This window comes from Lepisosteus platostomus, chromosome 28, assembly GCF_059453375.1.
Source record: "Lepisosteus platostomus isolate fLepPlt1 chromosome 28, fLepPlt1.hap1, whole genome shotgun sequence".
Classification (NCBI taxonomy): Eukaryota; Metazoa; Chordata; class Actinopteri; order Semionotiformes; family Lepisosteidae; genus Lepisosteus; species Lepisosteus platostomus.
Window position 1 is genome coordinate 354,683 of NC_142638.1, and position 18,672 is coordinate 373,354.

Consider the following 18,672-nt stretch of genomic DNA (forward strand, 5'->3'; position numbering starts at 1 on the left):
GAACAGGAGTGAAGATCAGGAGTTTAATAGCATTAATTAATAAAAAATGGACATTGCAATGTCCAAGGCTTATTATTCAGTTAGTAGAGATGCTTTTCCAAATGAAAAGGATCCCCATATTGTGTGATAAAGAGAAACACACGACATGAGAACACATTTGGAAAGTGACGTGTAAGCAATGTTTTTATATAGAGAAATCGCAACATCTTTATATTTTTAAAGGCCAACTATAATTTCTTAATAAATCTACATGTACTGTACAATTGCTCCAGCTTGTACAACAGGTGTGTTGTGCAAACTGTAAAACTGAACACCTAAGAGACAGACCAGAAAAGTTCAGAAGAAGTTGAGTTGAACCAATTGACAAAAGCCCCAGCCATACATGACTGACTTTTTTTTTCACTTTACAAAAGTGTAAGCTTTGTAGTACAGTGAACATACTGCCAACAACTCCCTTTTCCAGGACTAAGGGTTCGGAAGTCAATGACAATGAGGCCTGCTCACATTAAAGATCCACGGCTGTAGCAGGAGAATGGAATGCACAAACAGCCCTTTCCTGTGGGTTTCTCCACCACTCAGAGGCTAAAAGGCTGTGACCTTGATCGTGACCACAGGGAGGGGACACCACTGTTTATTGGCCCATTCCTCTTCCTGCTGGGTGATTTCCCCACCAGCAAGTGGATGAGGTCGGTATGCTCAGATCCCCCTTTAGTTAAAAGTTATAGTTTGCTTCTTTGCAGAGACGCTTAGTGATCAGCCAGTTGTTCCTGTATCACACCAGCTCCAGGGGGCAGTACTGGCCACCTCCTAACTAGAGCCAAACAACTGCCTAAAGCAGCAAGTTCACAACAGCTGAAACTGAAACTCGGTGATCATCCAAAGCAAGATTACACATTGCAACCAGTAAGAAAAATGAGCAATGAGTTCTGACATTGGAAGCATGCTGATGGGTATCTAGAATTGTCATGGTCGACCAGCTCTGCTGATGTGTGGTTCTTTCTTGCTTTTTCATGGGTTGGTTTGATGCCAAGCCCAACCTGCCTCTTACAATTTTCCAAGAAACCTAGGCTGCAGGCTCCATCTTGCTCACAGTCTCCAAAGAAACATTCTCAACATTCACTTCCTTCAGAACAGCGCTCTGCTGCACCAAAACTGTGACGAAAGCTCAAGATTTGGTGCCTCTTTGTTTCCATCATCCACTATGGTCAACCAGAACAGGACACAGCTTAAACAAGGAACTCAGCCATCTGGGAGATTACACACAGCCTGCATTAGGGGCTCCAACCTCAGGAGCCTCAGGAGTTTTCCTCTACAACTTCCTGCTTTTTTGAACCACCCTCATCTATCTGCTGATTGTGCTTGGTTATCTTAGGTTATAGCACAGTGTTTAGACAGCAAAATCTCAACTGCCAATACTGGCTGAAGCTTTTTTAAATCCAATGTCAGTGACAGCTTGACCCTCAGACAAAACATCAGTGTAATGGGATGACTGAACAACTTTTCCTGGACATTGCCTCTGAAAGATGTCACAGACTGTGATTTTGAATCCAACAAGTATTTTAGCAAACAGAGGAGGAGCTGAAGAGCTGAAGAAATGACAGAGGAGAAGAAGAAATGAAATAATTAGTAGCTGTACACTCTGAACAATATTAGGAGCTCAGTATATGTACAGACCTGAAAATTGTAAACTTTAGAGAAATTTAGCAAAAATTAAATATTCCCTACTGCAGTGATGATTTGAAATGGCATGATGTGATTTCTTGCCAGGACCTATAGGAGTAGTGATATTGACACTATGACTCAGGTTATGAGTGATAGATCAGATCCTTCCCCAGTCTGCATTCACTTGTCACAGAGCTGTTTCAAGGCAAGGCCAATAATCAAGGAGACCATGTAAATCACTGAGTTGCCAGTTACTTTAAATTCCACTTTTCTGTTAAATCTCAGCCCATTCAATCACTAGGATGAGTCCCCCTCCTTATCTCCATAACACACCTTTGAGGAATTCTTGTTGTTTGCAATCAACAAGAAGCACAGGATTTCTTATTGTTGTGTGGTTGCCAGTGGCTGACTTCACAGGAAAATAACATCCAACTTCCTGTGTTTGTTTCCCATTTCCTCCTCCTCAATAGACACACACTCTTTGCTTTGGGCTCGGGCTCTTTTCGAAATCTGAATTGTTGATGTCCACCATGACAGGCTGTCCAAATATTTACAATCCTAAACAAAGAAATCCTGATGGAGAGGAAGGCTGTAGGTATGTAGGTATATTTTTCAACATCAATAGAGCAATCTGTAGATATGGCTCATTCAACCTTATATATTGCACTTGGCCTGGGCAGTGCCAGGATCCTCTGTATATTAAGCAAGTTTCTGTAACCTTAAATATTTAAATTTAATCTGTTATTATTTTAAGTCTGTAAATGTACAGTTACTCATCTGTTAAACAGCACAATGTCTAGAAAAGAATCTCAAGACTGAAAAAGATTGTGTAACAGAAATTCAGCTAGAACAAACAAATGCAGGGTCACAATTTGGGAAGTTCCCCTGTCCATTAGTTCCCAGATCCAGTCTTAGAAGAATTTCCAGTCCATGTTTGGCAACCAACCCTGCATATTTATTAGGAGCACCAGGAGTAGGCAACTCTAGTACTCCAGTGGGGCTTTTGGTTCTGGTTTTCATTCCATCTCAGACCTCCAGGACTTCATTGAACCAATTAAGTGGATAAGCTGTCAGATCAGCTGTATTTTCCTGGTCTTATTGAAAAGATACTTCTAAAACCAGCAGGGACAGAGTACTCCAGGACTGGAGCTGCCAACACTCTTTAATTGACGTAAAAAATGCTCTTCCTGTTTATTTTAGGGTCAAGGACAGTCTAGGAATTTCTGAATTCAGTTCTTCTTGACATCTTCTGATTTTTGTTCTACTTAAGCTGTCAGTCAAAATAATGTACTTAATTATTCTAATTATGCATTTAATTCCATTTTACTAACCTGGCACCAAAGCATGTTTTAAGTAACTGTTTTGAATTATCAGCTGTAAATTAACTTAAACATCCAGTCTGTATCAAACTGAGAAAATGAATAGATTATTTTCTTCACTGATGACTTAAGTTAGAGCAAAAATCAGAAAGGACTGGATCACCTGGGATCGAGTCCAGGAGTCTGGCACCAGTCAGTTTTTAAACCAGTGTAACACGGTGGTGGATACGAAAGTAACAGCCGAGGAGCTGGCTGAATCACAGGCCTGGATCGCCTCTGTGGAGCAGGGCTCTCACTCCTGGCTTCAAGGGGCCCCGTGTGTCTGCAGATACGTGTCAGCTGGACCTCTAACACCCAGGGGTCACTGCTGCATGGGGCTTCTGGCTTCTGGCTTCTGGCCCAGCCAAGATTTTGATCACTGGATTATTTATTTCCAATTTTTACAATTTTCTATTCATTTTAAGATTGGTCACAGCTCTTATAAAGCTGAATGAGATTTGGATGGACCATGTGCTGATTAGTCAGCTTCAGGACTGACCTCATTCAGGTGTGAGAACTGACATCTAACCAACTGGCCTTAAGCATGGGAAAAAACACCGACTCACTGTGGGTGTGTCTGATAGTATCACCACCACCTGTGTCTGTTTCGTGTCGATTGATCACCTGTTACAGGCTGCTCAGCCATAAATTATCACATCACTTTCAATAACCTCTTCTAACATTGCAGTTCATGGCCGTGGTGGCCTGGAGACTATACGAGGAAACTCTGGGTACAGGGCTGAGTACATCCTGAATGGGCAATAAGTCCATTGCAGGGAACACGCTCACACCAAGGCCATTTTTTTACAAAGCCAATGAACCTACCCTTTGAATGTGGGAGGAAATTGGAGCACCTGAAGGAAACCCATGTGGATGTGGGGAGAACATGCAAACCCTAGACAGACAGCAACCCAAGAATCGAACCCCGATCCCCGCCCTGCGAGGCAGCAGTGCTGACCGCTACTTCATCATGCTCCCTCATACGTGAAAATAAGGGAGCAAATGATTCCGCTGCACAGCAAGTTCAGGAGAGGCTGATTAAGGGTCTTTGCGCTCAGGCCGGACATAAGGCACTTTAGTGGATTTATGAAACCTAGGCATGCGTGTAGAAAAAGTCAAAACCAGCAAACAGGTCATTTGCAGCCCCAGCTAGCACTGGTGATTAAGGGTCTAGCTGGAAGCAAACCCACCAGCACCAGGGGGGTGGGAGTAGTGTGGTCTAGATCAGAGACACTCAACATGCCCACTGCAGTGCATTAGTGCCATCAAGCCATCGCTTTGACTGCAGTATTGATCCTGCTGATCCACAATTAAACACGTGAAGAGCTGGCAGTTAAAGGATTGGATTGGAAGGGCCTCATGGAGAGAGACCAAAGTGATCGGAATCTCTTCCAAATTTTCTTCCACCCAATCATTGATTTAATTGCTTAATTGACTGAATGAATATAATAGATTAACTAAAAGCATGAGATCCCTAACTGCACACCTGCTGAAATAATAAACATCTTAGGGGGTTAAACTGATCAAATTAAGGCTGAACTTTCCTCCAACTTAAACTTCCTGATTATTTCAGGTTGTAGCATGATTTGTAAACCAGAAGTTGCACAAACAGGTTAGGAAACCAGTCTCTCCGATGTGAGCAGAGGAGATGACGAGGGTCTTGATAAACAAGTTCAAAATCTTGCAAGGTGTTGGCAAAGTGAATCCAAATAACTGCTTCAGGGTCACTGGTAAAACCAGAACCTGGGCACACTCATTTAGATGAAGAGAGAGTGCACTAGCAGTGGTGTAAGAATCACCTCTTTACACAGTGAGTTGTGGGTGTTGGGAACAAGCTGGCCAGCCTTGTAGGTAAAAACGCCTAGATGAGATTCTAGTACAAGGAATCATCCAGATGGGCTGAAGCAAGTCCTCCCATCTGTCTCCTTCCCTATATTTTACAGCCAGTCGTTTTTATTTTATTAGTCAAATACTGACAATAGGTCACCTCATTCAGGGCTAAACAAAGAAACAGGAATAATTGAGTGAGTGAACTTTGACTCCGAAAAACCAATCCAATATTACCGTACATCCATGACTCAGAGCCATGGGCTATATGACTGATAATTAAAGTTACCTTTGGCACCCCAATACTGTCAGCAATTCGCCTCTACGCAGAGAGATCGTAAACTATCCAGCGTTCAGAGCTGTTTTGTAATGATCCAAAACCATCGGCCATAGATCACGTAACCTAAGCTGTTTCTGGTATATATTCTATTATACCAGTAAGTATAGGTTTATGCCTTCTTTTCATATTTTTACACATAATTGAAGATTTGTTACTTCATATTTCACGCACGGACGTGACGTGGAGACGTTCATAGGTTTCTGGACCACTGGTCCGTGTCGCTCCTGCTCGGCAGACGGGCGCTCCTGGAACACGCTGCTCCTGCGCCTTTAAGAGCAGCCGGGCGCTCCGCCGCTCCAGGAATCCGCTTTCCGGGATTTCGCTCTCGCCTCGCACAGCGGTCAACTTCTGGGGGAGCGGAGGGCTCAGTCGTCTTCACGCCACACTGTTGTCTGGAGCTGCGAGGCTTTGCGGAGGGTCGGTGTCTTTCTCTTTTGTTGCAAGACTTTGCTGCTGCTGCTGCTTCTTCACCGGTGCTTTTTCACATACAACAGCTCGTTCGCTGACGCGGGCCAACAGAAAAAAACGCATCTTTGCTTTTGCTTGACAGCTGCGTGTTCTCGTTACCCATCCGAAGATGTCTGGGGAAGAAGCACCTGCACAGCAGCAGACGCCCGAAGAACAAAAGCAAGACGCCCAGCAGAACGAGGAGGCGAAGCAGGAGCAGTCCAAGCCCGCAGCAGAGGCACCGGCGGAGAAGGAGGTCGAGGAAGAAGTTTTCACGTACCGGTCCCTAGTGCTGTCCGGCTATGGAGGCTACGATAAAGTCAAACTGCAAGTGAAAAAGGGGATGCCGAGCCCCAAAACCGGGGAGGTGGTGGTGCGGGTGAAAGCCTGCGGCTTGAATTTCGCCGACTTGCTGGGCAGGCAGGGTCTGTACGACCGGCTGCCGTCGCCGCCCGTCACCCCCGGGATGGAGTGCTCGGGGCTGGTGGAGGCGGTGGGCGAGGACGTCACGGACAGGAAAGTAAGTTTGCTCGCCGGCTGTCTTGTCCAAGGAGCGCAGTCGGGGCTCGTCGCGGTCTGCGCGGTCCGCTGGCTCGGGCGATGCCGGGGTGTGCTCCCCTCAGCAGCGTCTCTGATTTTATCAATCCTGCACGGAGCCAAACTTCTAGTTTGCTTCGCCAAGGATGGACGCAGGACACATTAGCAGTCGTTTTGTGTAAAAAAAAAGTTTGAAATGACAGTTCACTTATTTACTTGTATTTCGTTTCTCCGTTTTTTTTTACGTGCCCAGTTCATGTTGGGGATGGTTTAAAAAGCAATGCACAGCTGCACAATGTATCGCTATTATTTTAATCTCTGGATTAAAAGGGGTTAGCGGCGGATGCAGGATCTCCCTCGTTTCATTCATAAACGCCGATCCTGGAGAACGACTGCCGTGATAAATGAGGCTTTAATTGCTTAATTAAACCGTATCAATGAGTCTAGAAGCCACCGCCCATGGTCTGTATCGAGCACAACAGCGTGAGGCGCTCTGCGCATGTCTGGCTGCCGCTCCAGCCCTGGGCACCGAACCCGGCCCGAGACGGAGGTGCGGTCGAGTACCGGTCTCCTTTCGGGCGACAGCTGGGGGGAACCGGAGACACCGGTCCAGCTGTGGGTCGATAACGCACTACGATGCACACCGGCAGCGCGCCCTGGAGCGACTGATGGGGAGGGCGAGGCGCGGCAGCCTGGGCACGCTCGCCCACTCCGAGCTCTTGTTTAAATCAGCCTCTCAAACTGTAAATGGCACCATCTCTTCTCGCTGCTAATGAGCAGCTGTTGGACGGTGTTCTAGGGCTTAGTATCAGCCCAGTAAATGTTGCCTTCTGGGCTTCATGTACGTGGATGTAGCCAACACGAAGCGAACCGTGGTCGAGTTAATTGATTTCTGCAGGTGAACAGACGTGTGAGCTCTGCAGTCGGACTTGTTGCCATAGCGCCTGATGAGCCGGGCGGCTTGATGGGCTGTGATTGATGTTGGCGTTTTGTCTGTTCGCTGTTTTTTGTGCGTGTTGGCTGTGGAAGGCGGCGTGGGTTAGGAAAGCGTTCTGCCTTTTCAGAAACGCCTTGACGTCGATCACAGAACTGTACCGGGCGTCTTGAAACCTTTTTATTGTAATTGATGACTCACCCCATAGCGCAGCCGACACCCCTCTCCAGTTTGGTCAGGCTGTCTCGGAAGGACCGGGCCGCTGTTTCCAGCTGACAGTGCTAATGGCCGCACCGAGACACCGCGGCCGCCGTGCGCGCAGCCCCACCCGACACCGAGAGGTGTGTACGGGCTGGACTGCGGTCGCTACACCGCTACCGCCATTCCTCTGTCACAAACCACTCGTCTTTAGAAATGTAATACTTCTCTGATGAACTACATTTCCGTTTGTAAGCATGATTGTGTGGGGGGAAAAAATGCGTTTTAATCTTGCATGATGTCGTAAACCTTCAGAATATAAACGGCCTGATTTAGATGTCCTGTTGTGCATTTCCCCCACTGGAGCTTTCTGGCAACAGGATGAAATGTAGACAAACACTGAGCAACAGTTTTCTGGCTGAACTGACGTTCACTGCCCTGGGCTCAGCTCCTGGTGTGATCCCCAGGGCGGCTCCACTCCCCCGCCTCCTGCCCCAGGGTGGGTCCAGCAGGGGCCGCTGTGGTGCTCCTGGGCAAACCGCCCCCACACCAGGCCTGCTCTCCCTGTGGGATTTGAGCCTGCAGGACCCAGCAGTGTATTGCATTGAAATTGTGCACTGCTCAGCATCTAAATACACCCTTTAGAGATGGATCCGAAAACATCTCCTTTCAATTTTAACATCAATCTCCATATAATCAATTGGGTTGAATCATGATCTGAAATGTGTTTTGCTAATCCCTTTATTAGCAAAGAATTCTCCAGTGATGTGGTAACTGCTGTCTGTTAATGGCCAGTTGTTGCTATTCAGTTGGGATGTGCAAACCTGTATTCACATCAGCTGCACAAAGCCTTCAGTACAGTGGTTTCCATAATGGTCTGTAGACATGGTGAGCAGGTAATTACTTGAGCCACAGCATGTACGGGTGTTCTGCCGAGGTACAAGTTCATTTCTCTTTAACAAGTGCTTGAGTTTAAACAGGGTGCACATGGCTTTTTACTTCAGTGTTCAGTTTGCAGCTGGAGCACTTGAAACTGCAGATGAAACTGTGACCCTGCCAGGTGTCTCACTTTCTAATCCTAGGTGAGCATTGAGTTCAACTGGATACATGAGTAAATTATTGCTGGATCTGTTCCAGGTGTTCATTCTATGCAGAGATTTAGGAACAAAAACACCTGACAGGTTGACCAACTCTTCTGCTTCTTGCATTCTTCAGAAGGGCCACAGGTAACAAGTGACCTTTCAATCCTTCAAGCTCAGATGGTTCTAGTCCCCCGTGTCCCTCCAGTGCAGTGGCAGTACTGTGCAGTGGGCTTGAGGGGGTTTCTCAGCACCCTAGAGCCCCCTGGGAGAAGACAGCTTGAACCTGCAGTCAGCCCTGACCCCAAGTCGAGTCAGGATCCTGCAGCTGTGAGGGAGTAGTGCCAATCACCATGCCCACATGCCACCACGTCTGTTAGCGAAGGGGGTTAAATCTGGGGCATTGTCTCTGGATAACGTGCCGTAACATTCTAGGACTGAAGAGGGTTAGAGGATTGCTTGGCATCCCAAGTTTGAAGGGTTTAATTGTTAGACATCGCAGTGTTTCACAGATCAGGCGTAATTTGGTTAATTAGCTGTTTATTCAATATCCTAATTTGCATTTGCAAATTGGGCAAAATAGTAGAGAGTAGGAACATACTTAAGTGCAGGAAGAAAACCATTCTCGATGTGGCAATGCTGCTTGCGACACCCCTGGAACCCAGACTGATCAGTGATGTTTACCACTGGAAGCGATTTGCTATGCCAAGTTTGCTGCCAAACAGTGTTTCTAACTTGGCAATAAAAAAAATTCGCTGCCCGTCTGATAGCTGAGGTTAGTAACTAGAGGTATATAGAATCATCAGAACCAAAGGGTTTCAAAACTGAGCAAGTTTAAAAACCATGATTCTGACATGAGAAGAACAAAGCTGCTCTCTCCAGCTCAGACTCTCTCCGTATGCTTTCAATTAGCTCTCTGTCCCACATTGTCATCCTGGTATTTCCTTTCGCAAAGCCTGCAATGTGATGTTTTAAAGAGAACGCATTCCTGGTGTTATTTCTGCTTTTCCATTTTAAAACCTCTCCTAGAAAAAGGATGAAGTGGGTCAGCCTGCTGTGGCATGGAAGCATGTGTGCCTGATATTGGAATCAAAGGGTTTGGTGAAGCTATAGAGCCTTTCTATTGTTTTGACTGGGGAAAGTAATTGTTGGCCATAACTTCTTAAGCTGTAAGACTCCCCGTGCCTTGTGCAGTGAGCAACCTGCCGCAGACTTACTGGAATTAATTCTGATGGCAGAGCTGTCATGAAGGCGGCACAGTTCAGCCCGGAGTGTTTTGCCATGTTCTATTTTTGTTCATGCGAATCAAGTGTTCGTCTGGTTTCCGAAGTCATGTGCAAGATTCTTCATTATCCCATCTTGCTCGTTCTAATAGTAGTTGCATGATTGTCCTCCAAGGATGTGTTTTGGTGGGCAGATAGAGGGGTGTGATGACTCAGTCTAGACATTGGGCTCGCCCCAACCTTTATTCCTGGTTCTGGTTGTCCTTGGAGATTTGGGTTTTTCTCTCCAAGACAAGGCTTCACTCTCTGAACCAAAGAACAGAGAGTGACATTTCCCCAGCATGAGCAGCATTTTAAAACCTTCCTTTGGATGAACTGTGTAAGTTCTTAGTGTACAGAGTAATAAAACCCGAGAAAAGCGTGAAATTAAATTGCAGACAGTAGCTTGGCCCCTGTTGATCGCTGCAAATGGCTTGGAATGGACCTTTTTTATTTCCAGGCACAAATGTGGGTCTGTCAGTCCATTTCAGTAATGCACTTTATTCCCACAGTCAGCCTAATTGATCTTTATACCCAATTAAATATTGAAGGAAATGGGAAAACACCATGTCATGATATTTAATGATCCAGAGAGTGCACTAATTGGAATGGATTGAAAGGGCTTCATTAATCCTACCCTGGCATGAGCAACGTCTCAGACAGGATTTCATTTTTTGTGTTTTCAGGACTTTTTTTTTTTTATTGCTTACCATAGTGTACTCAGTGATGGATGCTGCGAGAGTAAATGTCCTAGTAAGGATGAGGAGCAAGAAAAAAACTTTGGGTGTTGGAAGTGAACTATCTAGAAAACAGGAAGAGGTTTATAATATCCCACCAAGGCTTTTTCCGGCAACACCTCCCTCTTCCTGAAGTGGCCAGGAAATTTATCCGTTGGCTTTCCGTCGGGATGGTTTTGCAGCTGGAGGTCTCGTTTCTGCACGCGGCTTTCCCTGGGTGTGCCGAATGAAATCGATAGCTTTTGGAGCTGGAGGGAATGTTTCCCTGTGTTGGCAAGGATTTAAGCTCTCGGAACATGCATCCCAAAACTACGTTTGTTTGTTTTTTAGGTTGACCTTCAGTGGCAGTTTTTTAAATTCTTTGTTCTTAAATGGATACTCGCTGGTTTCAGATGGTTGTGGTCTGGTAACTGTTTCACTACCATCTCGTTGAGCAGGGGTCAGTGTTCAGATCTGTGAGGCTGGGCATTGACCCAGGAGATCTTAGTCAACAAAGTGCCGGAGTGTGGAGTCATGCGCTAGTAATGTAACTTATCACCAAACTCAATTGAACCTAATTAAAAAGCTGTGCGTTTGTGTAAGATATTACTCTTTTCTCATGGAGTTATTGTCATTAGGCAGTGCCTTATTGTTAGTCACTGCAGGCATTCTGCTGGCCTTATCATATTGTAAGGAGCTTTATTGCTTTTAATCTAGTTTCCTCAATATTAGTCTCATCTCTGTAGAAGACAGTAAGGAAGTGTTAGGGTTTTGAATCTTGGCTTGCCTCTCGTGCGATGGAAGGGTGAAGACTGCAGTATGTCTGGCACTAGGCTGGAATCTTATTCCTTCTGTGAAGCCATGGCTGCTGGCTGCCACACTGCAGTCACTTCAATGAAAACGACATCACAGCTTCTAGAACCGGCAATTCCTTAACAGAGGGGTCCTAATCCTGAAGCCCTTCAAAATCCCCGATTGCACAGTGTAGCTGCAACCAGCTCCTTCATCGATAATTAGAAGGATCAATGTATCGGCTGGGAATGGAGCACATTGGGAGGGCTGAAGGCTGAGCTGTTCTCCAACATAAATACAATTTGGGCATTTCTACTCTTATACGATTTATTTTTTTCTGAATTGTTCATTTGCCTCTTTAATTTATAAAGTTCTGTACTACTTGCTGAGGACTTTGGAAATGTTTAAATTAAAAAACAATTCAAACGGTTTAACCCTGCTGTCTATTTGGAGCAGGTCTCAGCTGACCTCATCCTTTTATTATTGGACATGGTGCTTCTACCAAGACCTTGCACCACGCGCCGAGATTGCCCACTTCCTGCCCTTCCTGTCTGCCCTTGTGCAACTCTGTTCTATTGCTCAGTTTATTCGGGGGGGGGGGGGGGGTAGTAATTTTGGAGGAATTGTATAATTCCAGATTGGTATTTGTGAAGCATCATGGTTGCCTGTCGAATGGACACTGAATTGCATTTCTGTAATGAAACTGCAGTGCAACTTGCAAGGGATGTCTGCAGAGCAGTGACCGAATGCATTCCAGCTCCGGGCAGGAACTCGTGCCCTGAATGTGGAGGTGGAGTTTGAATGGCTTGTTTTCCAGATGTATTTCCTGGTGGTGGCACAGGTGCCTCCTGCTCTTGTATGGCTGTCACTCTTGTAGCCTCTCGGTGTGACCGAGGTGCTGTGGAGGCCCGTGGGAAGTCAGTAATCCAGTACACTCCCTCTTCCTCCTCTCCCCACAGGTCGGCGACAAGGTCATCGTGCTGAGCAGGTCCGGCATGTGGCAGGAAGTGGTTGCCGTGGCGGCCAGTCACACCTTCCTCATGCCCGAGGGCATGACCTTTGAGGAGGCTGCAGCCATCCCGGTGAATTACATCACCGCCTACATGATGCTGTTCGACTTCGGCAACCTGAGGCCCAATCAGAGCGTCCTCATCCACATGGCGGCAGGTAACCTGCAGAAAATGCGTTCGTGCAGCACGGTCTTGGAGGAGGAGGGGCTGGGCCATTGTGTGTTCATCTTTGTTTTTGAGGGGGCCACTTTTGTACTGATCCAGGCTCCCTTGAAGACAGTTGTGATCTGCACAAGTTCAATTTAAAGCTCTTTGCATGTGTGAATAGATCTAATTCTTGATGCATGTTTCCAGATTAATCTTCCATGTTCTATTGTTTAGTGGGATATGCTCGTTTTTCAGAAAATTAGAGGAACCTCTGATAGTTCAATAATTATATGCGGGTGTTGGGTTGTCATCCACAATTCTCATTCATCATGTACGGAAAATTCAGAATCCCTCTGTTCTCTATTCATCAGCAGGTAAAAGCCAGTTGTCCAAATACCAGCTGTAGTTCCAGAAAAACCTGGTAGAAGATCTTCGGCAGTATTTAGAGTTGAAGGGGGAGTGTTGGACCTTGTGTGAGGAGTGCAGTTACTTCTGGAGTATTAAAGGCTTCTTATTCATTAAGCAGAAATACTGTTGCTGTCCACTTGAAAACTCATGCCAAGATAGTTAATAGTGATGTAACTTTTTAGTTCTAAAACTTCCCATCAGAATGATTTCCAACATAAATTAAAAATGGCTAGATTAATGAAATTGAATCTGTTCAGCTGTCACTCTGACTTTATGGTAAATTGTTAGAAATTCTTTAGTTTCTCAGATTCCGTTCCTATCATATACAAAGAAAAGAGACCTGATTCAAATACTGACATTGATAAAAGGCTGGGTTTTTCAGGAAATAAGGTTTTGATGGACCTGATGTCATGGATAGAAAGGCAAAAATTGGAACCAGGAACTAGGACCTTCTGACTTTCCAGGGCTGCTCTTGTACAGCCCTGCTTGATCTGTACAACAGGCCTGCTCAACCTGCAGCCCTTCCAGCCCACTCCATCACACTCCAGCTGTAACCAGGTGTTAATTGCATTATTTATCCTGCTGAGTACTAGGTAAGGAGCTAGTCACAGCTGATGTGAGGGGCAGTGGGCTGTAGGGGCTGTAGGTTGAGCACTGATCTGAGATTGGCTATGCTTAACCTCGCACACCATGACCTCAGGCATTTTAATTTTTATCTTCTGTTTAGTTTATCATGCCTATTGGGTGAAGCTAGTCAATTGTGTAAAATACTAGTGATACTGTTTTGCTTTGGTACTGTACTTGACTTGAGGCCAGAACTTGGAGGTGTTTTTAAAGTTGTGTAACCAGTATGGTTTTCAAACCAGATGACCCAAATCACTCACTTCTCTACACCAGTCCAGTGTGATGGTCTCCCAGTGTTGGAGGAAGATCGTCTGGGTGACCAGACCTGTTGCACACGGGTTGTGCCACTCATGTTAGTCATAATGACCTGTATGGCCTTCTGATTTTCAGAGGCAGAGGTTTTCATGTTTTGGAAACAGTGCTGCACATTTTTAATCATGCTGAGGCTTTGTCAGCTGCTTTTCTGAAAGTCCACCTGCTGTAATGGTGGCCATAAGGCCTTTGTTGCAGGAGGTAATTTGGTGGTTGTGCTGTCCTGAAAGTTGTCAAAGCCATTGAATATGAAATTCAGATTTTTTTAAATCAAGTCCAAGGTTTTCTGGTTCTTGAGCTTTCCTGCTTGTGACCTTTAGGTTGTTGGGGCAGATGATTCAATCAGCAGTCTTGCTATGCGAGTCCACATCCTGTTTTTCACCAGGCGTAAACCTTAAACAGCTGTTTGAATCCTCTTTGCACTGCTGCAGTGCTGAGTGCGAGTGGAGCAGACCAGCCTGCTGTGGCTGAGGAAGCTGAGCAAGGAAAGTGAGGGAGAAGGTTGCTCTGGTCGGGGCAGCAGGGATGTAGTGTGAATGAGGTCAGCGGGTGAGTGCCGGTGGCTGACCCGTGTTCCGCTATTCCAGCAGCTCTTGATGTGGTGTTTTACTGGGTGGCCCCTCATGTGGGCAGAGGCTTGCTTTCCCGTCGTTGGCACGTGGGAGGTTGGGTTAGGTGACTGTATGCTTCACTACTAAACGTTTAAAGCCACGCTGAACATTCTTTGCTTTTAAAGCTGTAGGTTTTAAGATTTGCTTTAGGTTCTATTAATAAACGGCAGATCACAAAAGCTTCCTGTTGGGCTCGATCTTCAGCTTGCAGCGCGGCTGTGCTGCTTGCTTTTCTCAGCTCGAGGCGTCGTGCTGGCTGTTGTGCTGCTCGGAGTGAAGACCAGGCTGTGGCGCACGCCTGTCACTGGTCCCACTTCCCTTTCACTGCAGAGTAGAAAATCACATTTTTGTATTTTAATTCTGCCTTTATACAGGTTTTATAAACGTCTTTAAATCTCCAGCTTCTTATAAACAATGCAAGGTTCTAGTTTGTCCACTTAATCAAATAAGGTCACCTGTATTGTAACAGTAGAAATGCTAACAGCTTTTACTTGTGCCTCAAAGCCTTTATATCTAGAAGTTACCCAGCCATTTTTTTTCCATACTCTATAAGAGACTTCAAGGCAGTAATGATGGCAACAGTCAGACTGGTCTATATCCTTTTATTCTGTGATCAAAAATGACAAGTGACTGCCGTACTTTTCAAGTGAAAATCAACCCTGTATCTGATGCATTTTGCATATTTTCAGCAAGGCTTTAATTTATTCTGTAAGCCATTTACTGAGCGGTTCTAGGGTGGGTAGAGCTTGATCAAGCCAAGTCCAAGCTCCCTGGGTGCAGTGTTTCTTTGTGATGCAGTCCACTTAACAATCAAACCAGTTGGATGACCCTGTCAGGGCTCAAGTCCTTGTTCATGTGGGGTGAAACATTAGCTGGATGTATCAGACGAAGGAAACAAGTGCAACTTGGGACTGGAGTGTAATTAGTACAGAAGTGCCTTGTATGAAGATGTGCATCACCTGACTGCACCAGGGTTCCTGAGCCGTCACCCAGCTCTCCGCTCTTGTTGATAACGGCCTGTTCACACATCAGCACTCAGCTGCTGTTTACATAGCAACTAATGGGCAAGGTGTGCATCACTGATCTTTCTGAAGGGCTGTACTGCACCGAGAGAGAAATACCAGCTGGGTTTCTGCTCATGTAGTATTTCTTAATATTGCATTTTAGAAAGTCCCCTCGAAGGTTGAATTTTTTTTTTCCTGTCTCATGTTCCAGCACTTCAGGTGGGGTGTTGTGTAGCTCTGCTGCACCCTTAAGTGAAAATACTTGGCGCTGTTGCTCCAATAGTTACATCAGACAGAAATATGCATGTACTCTACAAAATGAATAATTGGAATCTGTAAGTCACTTTGGATTAATGCCACTGCCCAATGTATAGTTAAGCGTTAACAAGCTTTCCACATCTGTGCTCATTGACATTTTATGACTGCTGTAGAAAATGACATTTCTGCTGGTCTCTAGTTTGATGCACCCTATTTGTTTCAAAGGTATGCAGCAGGTGTACATAATGCACCACTGTAGAAGAGCATATCTTCAGTGTTCAGACTCTTGCACAATTTTCACATTTATTACTCTAAAGATGCCTTGATATACTGTAGCAATTTATATACACAAGCTACTTCACACATCTAAAGCAAAGCCAATCATTATATGGAAGAAAAATGGGAAAAGTCCTGATTGCATTAATACTCGAGCCCTTTGTTGTGGCAGACCTCAAAGATAAACCATGGAAACTAAGGATCTTTCAACACAACCCATAGATTAAGTTGTAGAAAGGCACAGATCAGGAATTTGGTATAAATTCTTTTTTCAAGCAGGCCTTGAATATCCCTTTGCGTATGAAGTGGATGGTATATCATACAACACTGCCAAGATCTGACTGTCCCTTCAAACTGAGCTGCTAGGCAAGAAGGAAACTAGGTAGAGGGTGCAAGTGACATGAGGGGGTAGTTAAAGTATTTCAGTTACTAAGATGAGAGAGAATGTTGGGCTCTGACCTGTGTGGCACAGTGGCAGGAAGGAAACCATTATCAAAACTAATTCTGCACAACAAAACCTGTAGCTAATGCTGCAAAAATGTCCAACTTGAAGCATTTGTCTAAAGCCGTGGTTCTCAACCTTTATCAACTGGGCCGCCACCGTGGCTAAAAGCAAGTCTCGTGGGCTGCATATATTAATCACTACCAGGCCTGCCTTATCTGCGTGCATAATGGCTATTATATTACTATTGATATAAATATAGATAGCAAAGGAACAGGTAATAGATTTATTCCATGCTGGGGGAAAAAAAGAAGAAAGGTCTTTGAATGAAGTTATTCTTTATAACCGGTGCAGAGAAGAGGCTTGTATTGAGCTCTTCTATATTTATAGTTCCAACAACACATTTAAATGAAAGGAAGAACATGTGCTGCAGCTCTCTAGCACATTAGGAGATTTCTGACCAACTTGCAGTTTGTGGCTTTCTTGCGAGCTGCAGGCTCTCGTGGGGATTGGACAGGCCGGGTCCTCTCCAACACTCCTGCCGGGATGTCCATGCGGCCCCTCCCACTGTGGGGCTGGAGCAGCACACGAGCGCGAGCTGGGCGCCCCGCCCTGCCTGCGGCCTCAGCTTGCCGAGCTCCAGTGACCCTGAGCTCCAGCGCTTCCCCCAGCTGGGGCTCGGCAAACTCCTTCTGGCTGCTGACTCGCTGCAAAATCACTGGTGATAAGAGCGTGTGACTGTTATTGCCAAATTGTCACAAGTTAAGATAATGGAGGAAAAGGTCTGCTTTAAGAAACGTTTCTTTGAAATGCACATTACCAAATATCAGCCTCATTTTGAAAATGAGTTGTGCACTGGTCATGTGTGCCTGTGTGAAGGCCCATACCTGAGCTCATCCCGGTTTCTGTGTTAAGCAGACTAGAGGGTGTGATTCTCTCTGGGACGGTCTGCCAGTATATCGCAGGCATTACCCCCCCAGCAGTGCTTGTCCCTACGTTGATACAGCTGTGGTCAAGTACCTTGCTCCAGGTACGACAGCACTGTTCACAGCTGGGACTCGAACCCACAACCCGCCAGTCATGAGTCGGAAGGCCCAGCGGCTCTCCTGTGTGCTGTAGCTCTGCGTTTTCACGGCCCTGCTGTTTGCTGAAGATGTGGAAACAAAGCCGCGGTCCTGATCGCTTGCTTCATCTCCCGGTGTGGTTTGGCGCAGAGACCTGCTGGGGTTGTGGGCGCGGGTTCCTGTTGCGGCAGGAGCGGCTGGAGCAGCGAAAGTCTGTCCTGGTGCCGAGTTCTCGTTAATGGCCCGTCAGGTCTGCTGCTTCCAGCCTTGCGGCTCGGAGAACAAGCAGACGGGACTTCTGGGAGTAGCCATGGCTCCGTAGCCAGTCGGCACTTTTCCATTCCCAGGGTGGGATTAACAGGCACTTGTTCAGTTTTGCCACCTGCTCGGTGACAGCTGCTCGCTGGGAGGGTTTAAAATCAGCCTGAAGCCCCCGGGAACCGCGTAGCGCAGGCCTCCGCCGTGGCAGAGGATTGTTAAACATTAAACTTCATTCTTCTGTTTGCTCTGGCTGTTTTGCTCGGCAATAGCTCAAGAATTTCTAGAAATCTATGGATGTAAATTTGAAGGTTTCCCATTGTGTTCCAATGAGCACAATTGGGAAAACCTTGGTATTTGGCGCCTTCTTCCAATTTGAGTGTCTTCAGATCTAGAGGGTGCTCTAGTGTAGAAGACTGGGCTTCCTGAGTCGACTCTCAGTTGCAGCTCTTTCTCACCTCTGACTGACCAGCTGCTCCAGAAGAGTCCTTCAGGCTCTGAAGCTCGTGATTTCTTTTCAGAGCAGGAAGGAAGGTCTTATTATTCCAGATATTATGAAATCTGTGGTTGATTTGATGCAAACTGTTTTTTTTTTAAATGTCAGATGACTGTTTATAATCTTATTTTAGGAGGTAGTTTGTGATAGTTGTAGCCCTTGTTGGATTTTAAAAAGTTTGCTATGGAAATTTGTTTACAAAAACCCTAATTGTACTTGTAGTCCAGTTATGACCAGCTTCTTCAAAGTACCAGTAGACAGCTTTATTAATTGTACTAAAATGGCTTGGTATAGAATATTTGCAAGAAATACAGATTATCATTAGTGTAAAGCCTGCTAACCAAGGTAAGATAAATTAGTTTCTTCAGGATTGGTGAAAACCTAAAGAAGGTCTCAAATCCCTGATGAGCTCTATTTTATAAAGTTTTCTCAGGTACAGTACGTGTTGGAAATAAGTTTCAGTTCCGTTATGTACCCACACAGATATCAAGATTTAGAAAGGTCATTGATTGGTTCATCAAGCCCTGTTACAGCGTGGTAGCTAATCAGTCCAAGATCTCATCCAGCTGTTTCTGGAAAGAAAGGGTTGTAGCTTTAATAACATGGCTGG

General features: G+C 45.6%; 1 protein-coding gene across 1 annotated transcript in view; it reads left to right on the forward strand.

The window, feature by feature from the left end:
* Positions 1 to 5,461: 5,461 nt before the first annotated feature.
* The window catches only part of vat1 (vesicle amine transport 1), a 38,945-nt gene continuing 25,734 nt past the window's right edge, over positions 5,462 to 18,672 (forward strand). Inside the window, exons 1-3 of the mRNA XM_088622776.1 lie at positions 5,462 to 5,604; positions 5,738 to 6,154; positions 12,112 to 12,319. Of these exons, the coding sequence (XP_088478902.1) occupies positions 5,765 to 6,154; positions 12,112 to 12,319 (598 nt within the window). The 5' untranslated portion in view covers positions 5,462 to 5,604; positions 5,738 to 5,764. The remainder of the gene's footprint in view (positions 5,605 to 5,737; positions 6,155 to 12,111; positions 12,320 to 18,672) is intronic.